A 9063-nucleotide genomic window follows, 5' to 3' on the forward strand; every position below is an offset into this window, starting at 1 on the left:
ACCCTCTCTTATAGAGAACCTAGGGTTTTTCTACCAGTGAGAACAAAGTTGTCTGCACATCTTTGAAAATTCTCAACAAGTGAGTGCAAGGGTCTATGTAGGTTTTCACCCTTACTTGTTCATGGTAGAAAAACCCTCTCTTATAGAGAACCTAGGGTTCTTAACCTTGCCTCCCTTGGGTTACCACAAGGTAAATCAGTGATGAGAACAAAGTTGTGTGCACATCTTTGAAAATTCACAACAAGCGAGTGCACTTGTTGCTAATACATCAAAAGCCCATGTGGTGTATATAAAAAGGGAAACTTGCATATCGCATGTTGAAGCAACCCATCAAAACAGAGAGTGAAGTAGCTCAGAAGTCTTAATCTTGCATGAATATGTTCAACGCATGACACCTACCTATGTGTGTGTGAATGTGAGGGTAGAAACCTGTACCTATCCACCCACAATGTAGAGCTGTACATTCTTCTTAATTGGATGGATGGTTTTGGGGGGGGGGATGATAGGTATGTATTTAGCTTAAGATTGGTTATACACTTGCGAGGTGTCCATCTTCGACTCACTAGAGGTTTGAAAGGTAGTTTTTTTGCCCTACTTTACATACTAAGAAATCTTTGGCGCTAATGTCTAAGTTGTATGCACACTTTACAAGTAACAAAAAAGTGGGGACCATATAGTTTTGGATGGGTTGACTGTTGCCATATATATAGGCAGTGATGTATGTGAACACACTTAGGACCGTCGGGGCACTTTTTCCCTCTTTAGGAGGTTTTTTCTCCCGGCTTGTATATACGTCTATCATTCTAAGGCTAACTTATCTTTTGTACATTGACACAATCTAATACATTGTGTGTTGTGTGCATTCTTGCTTCTTCTTCTCTCCAAGCTTTGTGTGCTTTCCTGCAACCCTAATTCCAACATTGACGGGAGGTGGTAGTTTTCTTTTTCTTTTTGGGGGGATCTTACAACGTGGTGGGGTTTCCCTAAGGGAAGTTTGGGTGTTTACACACTAAACCAATTCTTTTCTTCCTTTCTTAGGTAGGAAGGGAGATGGACGAGAGAGATTCTGCGGGGGGGAGATCTCGATGTGTGAAAAGACCCTTAGATGAACCTTTTGATGGAAGTTACAAGTTGTCTGAAGGGATAGCTTGAGGATGGACTCACCCACATTGAGATTTTGAGCAACAATGGGCAGGTTGCATGTGTGCGGCCCATAACATGGAAGTGATGCACATGAGTGTGGAATAGACACAAAGATCGGATTATAAAGGATAGGATAGCATGCAGGCGTGGTGAAATAGATTCTTTCAGAATTTTCAATGGCATACGATAAGAGGGCCCCCAAAACCACACTCTCTCTCCTCGCGTTCTCTCTCTAGGGTTGACTCTTTTCTCACTTTGAGTTTGTGCCAGGGCTCATTTCTCGATGATAAGATCCGTTTAAACATAGCCACCCTTGACTACTGTAGCCCACTTCCCACGCCATCGCCAGTGTTTTCTCAGAGGTGAGGCTTCTCTCTTTCTCTCTGTATGTGTGTGTGGTGGTGGTCTCTTCTCTCTCTCTCTCTCTCTCTCTCTCTCTCTCTATGTGTGTGTGTGGTGGTGGTCTCTCTCTCTCTCTCTCTCTCTCTCTCTATGTCCACAGTGCACACTCTCTCTCCTCTCATCCTTGCATGGTGCAAATTACTCCATTTCAAACAGGCTTGAATAGCTCATTGCTTTCTCTAATTACTTAATTTAGTGCTTATCATTCCTCTGTTTTCCCAAGCAAATCCCCACTTTGGGTGGCCAGTTTAGTTTTAGCCACTGTTTTTCCTGTAATTCTTTAATTTTCAGTTTTGGGTGCCCTGTATTTTTTTCCCCAAAATTTTCCTCTTGTCCCGTCATTTTTTGAGTTATTTACACTGAATTTTCTTTAGTTTTCACCATTCCTTTGGCTGTTCTTTTATCACTTTGGGTTTTTTTTTTGGGAGCAGAATTTGAATGCTTTTTTAATTACCAGACTTCAAATTTGCCCCACATTTGGGTGCCCAGACTCAGGATTAGAGTCATAAATTTTCAGTTTTTCTCCATTTTAGGTTCCCAAAAAAAAATCAAAACAGTCAAAAAAAATTAATGATTGGGTACCCAGAAAGAGCAAAAGAAGCAATTTTATTCAGCCACTGTTTTTCCTGTAATTCTTTAATTTTCAGTTTTGGGTGCCCTGTATTTTTTTTCCCCAAAATTTTCCTCTTGTCCCGTCATTTTTTGAGTTATTTACACTAGTTTTCACCATTCCTCTGGCTGTTCTTTTATCACTTTGGTGTTTTTTTTTGGGAGCAGAATTTGAATGCTTTTTTAATTACCAGACTTCAAATTTGCCCCACATTTGGGTGCCCAGAATCAGGATTAGAGTCATAAATTTTCAGTTTTTCTCCATTTTAGGTTCCCAAAAAAAATCAAAACAGGCAAAAAAAATTAATGATGGGTACCCAGAAAGAGCAAAAGAAGCAATTTTTTTGACTGATGGGTACCCAAAAAAAACCAGAAGAAGCAGTTTTTTTTGCTGATGGGTACCCAAAAAAAGCAAAAGAAGCAATTTTTTCTCAGTTTTGGGTTGTCAAATGTTTTACTCAATTGACTGTTTCCAGTGATCATAGACACATTTATCACTGTGGTAGTCTTAATTTTGCACCAACCTTGGGTAACCAAAGCATGCATTGTGTATACAGTAAGACAGACTTCTGAGCCTAGCATGTGTTCACACCTTGCCTTTTGCAGCTGATCACAGCAGGGAATGCAGAGGAGGGGCTTGTGCAGATAAAAGCTGCTTGTTGTAAATTGTAATGTCTTCTCTATTCCAAGTGCACAATGTGAGGGTTATAGGGTCTGGTGAGGAAGTGGTGGTGTTGGGCCATGGGTTCGGTACGGACCAGTCAGTGTGGAAGCAGGTCATCCCTCACCTTGTGGATGACTACAGGCTCATCCTCTTCGACAACTTGGGCGCTGGCACCACCAACCCCGACTACTTCAGCTTTGACCGCTACTCGACCCTTCATGGTTATGCATATGATCTCCTTGCCATCCTTGAGGAGCTGGGAGTCACCTCATGCATGTACATTGGCCACTCTGTCATGGGCATGGTCGGATGCTTGGCTTCCATTGAACGCCCCGACCTCTTTGTCAAGTTAATCTTCGTCTCGGCTTCCCCAAGGTTAGTGTTGATGGGATGAATTACCTACCCCCCAACACCCTGTCTCCCTGTGCAATCACTTGTTTAGCCAATGTGGAAGTTCATGTAGACACATGTGAATGCTAAGGTGTGTAGTGGTGTGGGTTTGTGACACTGGGAAGGGGGCAGTCCCAAGTTCAAACCCACACATGCTCCCCAGCGGCATCCGGGATGTTTGCGGCCATGATTGTACCGCCTTCTGGTGGGAGATGAGGCTGTCTTCCCAGGGGCACTCAAGTTGCTAGTACAAAAGGATCTACTCAATGGAAAAAAAAAGGGTGTGCTATGTAGGAAAATGTGAACAGTCAGCTGGTTCATGCATGAAGATGTGACTAGTTTTATTTTTTCCAAAGAGGAGATCCTTCCATTAATTAAGAGAATGCATCTGAGAAAGCAGATACCAACCTCTGATGAGGTAAAAAGGGACAGGCGAGGCTTCCTCCTTGGATGATGGAATGGATGCAGTAACTCTGCATGAGGAGTTGCAGACCCCTTAATGGATTTGCGGCAATGGGCCTGCCTAATCTGCAATGTAGTCAGAATATTGATCATGTAACTCCTGTGAGGCGTGGTTGTAGCTCAGTGTGTAGCAGGTGCCTGACTGGCCACTGTGACAGTCATATGGCAGCAAGGCAGATGAAGAGGTTGCCCTGGGGAGCTCAACATTCTTCTTCAGATGTGCTGTTTTGCAGGACAATCTTTACAAACAGTGGTGTTGGGACTCCCATGGTGTGGTGAAGGTTTGACTGATAAGCTGGTTTATGCATGTGATTACCAAGGTGGTTATCCGGGTCATATGTATGTGGTTGGCACATGAAGACCCGAATACTTAGACGTTCCCACGCGGATGTGTTTAACCCTGCGCAGCCCGAGAACCATGGCAGTTTCATGTCCACAAGCTCATAAAGATGCCTGCCAAACTCAGCCACATGGGAACTCCACCTCAGCTGGTTGTTTTGTTTTGTAATTGGGTAGTGATGGCATTGCACATAGCGACTAACTGTGCATATGTTTGATTGCCCTTGTGGTTGTCTGCACAGGTACTTGAATGATGTGAACTACTTTGGGGGGTTTGAGGAGGAGGATCTGGACCAGCTCTTTGAGGCCATGCAGTCCAACTACAAGGCATGGGTGTCGGGGTTTGCCCCTCTAGCTGTGGGAGACGACATGGACTCGTTTGCAGTGCAGGAGTTCAGCAGGACACTGTTTAATGTCCGGCCGGACATAGCCTATGGTGTAGCCAAGGTGATCTTCCAGAGTGATTGCAGAGGCATCTTGCCTTACGTGACAGTGCCATGCCACATTCTGCAGAGCAGCAAGGATCTGGCGGTGCCTGTGGTCGTCTCTGACTACCTGCATCAGAATCTGGGGGCCAAGAGCATTGTGGAGGCCCTTCAGACCGAAGGGCATTTGCCTCAGCTCAGCTCCCCACACGTGGTTATACCGGCATTGAAGCGGCATTTGGTTCTCGCTCTCTGATTGATTTTTGTTCAATGTTTAAAATCTTACGTGTTTTTTCCTTCACCTTCAAAGACCTTTGTATGGCTTTTTAGGAAATGGTGATGATGTGTGAACACAACACTCACTCTTTGCATTTTTTCTTAGGTGTCTTTTCCTTCACCTTGAAAGAACTTTGCATGGATGGCTATTGGGAAACGGTGAAGATGTGTGTCACTACCTCTTTTTGCCTGTCACCTCATGGTGTGATCAAGGGCTTTTCTTGTAATCCTCACACTGGACAGATGGTTTCTCTTCTAGTGTATTGCATTCATGATTACTCTATTTGGCTTGGTTCTTCAACTGTTTTACCAATTTGTGAAATATTATGGCATGTGGGAGCTTATGGTTTATCACTAACCTCAACTTTATTATCAATTTGCCTAGCTATTGCATGCGAAATATTATGACCTGCGGAAGCTTGGCTTTGTTGAGACACACATGCATGATCACACACATGGTCTTGTAGGTGACAGTTCCAGTGTCCCTACCATTGCAAGACGAACCCACAACAATGCAAGCTCAAATAACAAGCATCATGCATGCAATCAATGCAAGCACAAATAACAAGCGTCATGCATGCAATCAATCGCAAGTATCAAGTCATCTCTAGTCATGCATGAGTTGTGTAAATGCGTGTATTTATTAGAAATCTCCACTTACACTGGTTCACATGGCTCTCTGTAGTCATGCTAGCTTACCTTGGACATGCGTTGTTCCAAGACGCACTGATAACAATGCAAGTAACACATGAACATGAATGCAGCACAAATAGCAAATCATCTATAACACATGAACATGAATGTAGCACAAATAGCAAATCATCTCTAGTCATGCATGCAATCAATCACAAGTATCAAAGTCATCCATGAGTTGTGTAAATGCATGTATTTTTATTAGAAATCTCCACTTGCACTATTCACATGGCTCTTTGTAGTCATGCTAGGTTTCCTTGGACATGTGTTCCAAGTCACACTAGTGGCACACAGCTCATGTCCTCTCATCTAGTCATGCTAGGTAGAGAGTGTATGGTAGTCACACTAGCAGGGGTTTCTAGTCAGTCTAGGCTACCTCGAACATGCATTCCAAGTCACACTCGTGTCCTCCCATCTAGTGTGACTTGCACTAGTCCACATGGTTCTCTCTAGTCACACTAGGCTACCTCAGACATGCGTTCCAAGTCACACTAGTGGCATGTCCTCTCATCTTGTCATCCTAGGTAGAGAGTGTATGCTAGTCACGCTAGCAAGGTCTTCTAGTCACACTAGGCAGGGAGTGTATGTGAGGTAGAGAGTGTATGCTAGGTAGAGAATGTATGCTAGTCTCACTAGGAGGGGTTTATTGTCACCTTAGGCTAACTTGGCCATGCATTCCAAGTCACACTAGTGGCACACAGCTCATGTCCTCTCATCTAGTCATGCTAGGTAGAGAGTGTATGCTAGTCACACTAAGAGGGGTTTATAGTCACCCTAGGCTACCTCAGCCATGCATTCCAAGTCAAACAATTCATGTCCTCTCATCTAGTCATGCTACGTAGAGAGTGTATGGCAGTCACACTAGGAGGGGTTTATTGTCACCCTAGCTACCTCGGCCATGCATTCCAAGTCACACTAGTGGCACACAACTCATGTCCTCTCATCTAGTCATGCTAGGTAGGGAGTGTATGCTAGGTAGAGAGTGTATGATAGTCACACTAGGAGGGGTTTATTATCACCCTAGGCTACCTTGGCCATGCATTCCAAGTCACACTAGTGGCACACAACTCATGTACTCTCATCTAGTCATGCTAGGTAGTAGAGAGTGTATGCTAGTCACACTAGGAGGGGTTTATTGTCACCCTAGGCTACCTTGGCCATGCATTCCAAGTCACACTAGTGGCACACAACTCATGTACTCTCATCTAGTCATGCTAGGTAGAGAGTGTATGCTAGTCACACTAGGAGGGGTTTATAGTCACCCTAGGCTACCTCAGCCATGCATTCCAAGTCATACTAGTGGCACACAGCTCATGTCCTCTCATCTAGTCATGCTAGGTAGATATTGTATGCTAGTCACACTAGAAAGGATTTCTAGTCATGCTAGAAATGGTGAGAACTAGTCATAGTAGCAGATCCTTGACTCTAGTCCAAATTCTCCTAGTTTTTTTTTTCATATAGAGACTTTTATACACCCTTTACCCACACACCAGCACAAGCCTTCCCCCCATATCAATGTGAAGAGCCAGAGAAGCCTCGTTGGGTGTCCACCTCTGCGAGAAGGTGCGAATTGAGACTTTAATGCACTAATCGTCCCAGTAGATTGAGACTTCAATGCTCTAACCATCGGAGCTACATGTGTCTAAACCAAAGTGTTGAAGATGTTGGCATTTTTGTGGAAGGATCTTATGAAAGGTTTGTGGGATATCCATCGGGGCGTTTGCCTCATAATTGCAAAGCTCTATCATGTAAGGAGATTCTCACAGGTGATGATTTTGTGCTCATGGAAGTCTTTGACCATGCCATAGAATTCTATTTGTTGATAAAAAATAAGGCCTTCATTGATGAGGCTTTCATGCATAGACCATTCGTCCTATGGCAACTTCTCAAGGATGAGGATGATTAGTTTAAAAAAATGGCAACTTCTCAAGGATGAGGATGATTAGTTTAAAAAAATGGCAACTTCTCAAGGATGAGGATGATTAGTTTAAAAAAATGGCAAGGGTTAACTACAACTAGATCAAACACTTTAGCATAGTATTTGTTGAAGAAGGTCTTCATCCTCAGCTACATTTTTGGTGTTGAGTGGTTTTGGCCCATAAAAGCATTGAAAGTTGTAGAAGGGGCATTTGTTCTTCATATGCAAGAGCCTCTAGGATGGGTCTTTTGATTAGTAGGTACATTGCGTCGGTGTAGATTTCTCTGGGGATAGCAGTGTACTTCTTAATCTTCCTATGTGGTCTTTTGGCACCTATGCACTCCTAGCTACTTTGGGTCTGCTTGGGATGCTTATCCTTCCACTTACAACTAGCTTCAACAGACATTGACTTACAAGCCTGATTTATTATCAAAGGGAGTCTCAAGGGTCTCTAGATTTAGAAGAATTGCCTTGGGAAATGAGATCCCAGAATTTTGGTGGGTAGGTTAATTGTCGCTCATGGATAGGTAAGGAGTGCTTCCCATCATTGACAAGTGGCTTTTCTTGACCTGCTAGCCGAAATGCACAGAGTTTTTAGCACGTATGACTGTAACAGCAGAGACTGAGTCATGCCCGAAAAAACATCAAGGACTAGCATGGTTTTATTGTTTCTCACTCATATTCTATATTAGTGGTGGTAGTTTGTCCCTGCGCCGGATTCGACCCCATTTGATTTAGCAATGATGAGATGTGGAAGCTCCTAGTGCACTTGGTATTCTTCACTACGAGATACGAGATCCCGTGCACCAAAAAATGGAATTGTGGAAACCAATATCATTGGCACAAAAATTTCCCTCAAATGTGAGGAAGTAGATATGGAACATGTAAGATGTAGTGAAACCGACTGTGATGGAAGCTATCCATCCAAGGTAAGAGGAATATAACTGACTCTCTACAATAATTTCATCTTTAGTCCAGAAACAAACTAGTGGTGTCTATTACTTCTAGTATTGATCAGTTTTGGTAAAGTAAACTGTCCACCTGTATTATCAAACACATATCCGATTCTTGTGCAACAGAATTATGAAAATCCACGAGAAGCTACGGGGCGTATTGTATGTGCAAATTGTTATCCATTGAGCGCTGACCATTCTACTTGGCACCGTCGGATCACTAAGGCACCGACTTTCATCCGTGCTCAACTGGTAGGTCTTCCAGTCAAGCTCGGCTCGTCTTGAGCTGCTGGAGGCAACTCCTCATCATTAAGATGTAGCCCCTCATGGAATGCTTTGGGCACTGTAGGGCTGGTGTTGATGCTGTTGATGTGCTGATTGGCTTACAGAAGAAGGCTTATAAAAGTGGACTAAAGTCCAAGGCAATTTGCTAAGTAGTGGAGGGTGGGGTTGGTGGGAGTTGTGGGAAGGTCATACATTAGGATTTTGGAATGAGGGGGTGTTGGGGGGTTAGCTTTATCTACCACTCCTAGTAGGGGGATCTAGGGCCCCCATTGTGTGTCGCAAAAATCTACGACCCAAATTCGTTGGCTCGCGAAGTAATCTCGGGCAACCCTTGATTACTCTTGGTCCAAGATTACTATGCCCGAGATTACCCTTGGGCCAAGATTATTGTGCTCAAGATTACCTCTAGGTTGAGATTACTTCACGAGTAGTGGAGGGTGGGGTTGGTGGGGGTTGTGGGAAGGTCATACATTAGGATTTTGGAATATGGAGGTGGGGGGGGGG

At 43.8% G+C, this 9063-nt stretch overlaps 1 protein-coding gene across 1 annotated transcript; it reads left to right on the forward strand.

The window, feature by feature from the left end:
• The first annotated feature begins 1373 nt into the window (after positions 1 to 1373).
• LOC147609850 (karrikin insensitive 2 receptor CA-like) lies at positions 1374 to 5006 on the forward strand. The gene is made up of 3 exons (XM_086787055.1): positions 1374 to 1505; positions 2761 to 3193; positions 4252 to 5006. The coding sequence occupies exons 2-3, from the start codon at positions 2826 to 2828 to the stop codon at positions 4688 to 4690; spliced, it is 807 nt and encodes a 268-aa protein (XP_086643181.1). The 5' UTR covers positions 1374 to 1505; positions 2761 to 2825; the 3' UTR covers positions 4691 to 5006.
• The last annotated feature ends 4057 nt before the right edge of the window (positions 5007 to 9063 follow it).

Source organism: Cibotium barometz, chromosome 50 (genome assembly GCF_041138505.1).
Source record: "Cibotium barometz isolate CiBa-2024 chromosome 50, ASM4113850v1, whole genome shotgun sequence".
Classification (NCBI taxonomy): domain Eukaryota; kingdom Viridiplantae; phylum Streptophyta; class Polypodiopsida; order Cyatheales; family Cibotiaceae; genus Cibotium; species Cibotium barometz.

Bases quoted from the DNA above. Each gene is read 5' to 3' on its own strand.
- LOC147609850 (XM_086787055.1), top strand. From the start codon at position 2,826: ATGTCTTCTCTATTCCAAGTGCACAATGTGAGGGTTATAGGGTCTGGT. The intron at 3,194-4,251 runs GTTAGTGTTGAT...TTGTCTGCACAG, and splicing joins TTCGTCTCGGCTTCCCCAAG to GTACTTGAATGATGTGAACT.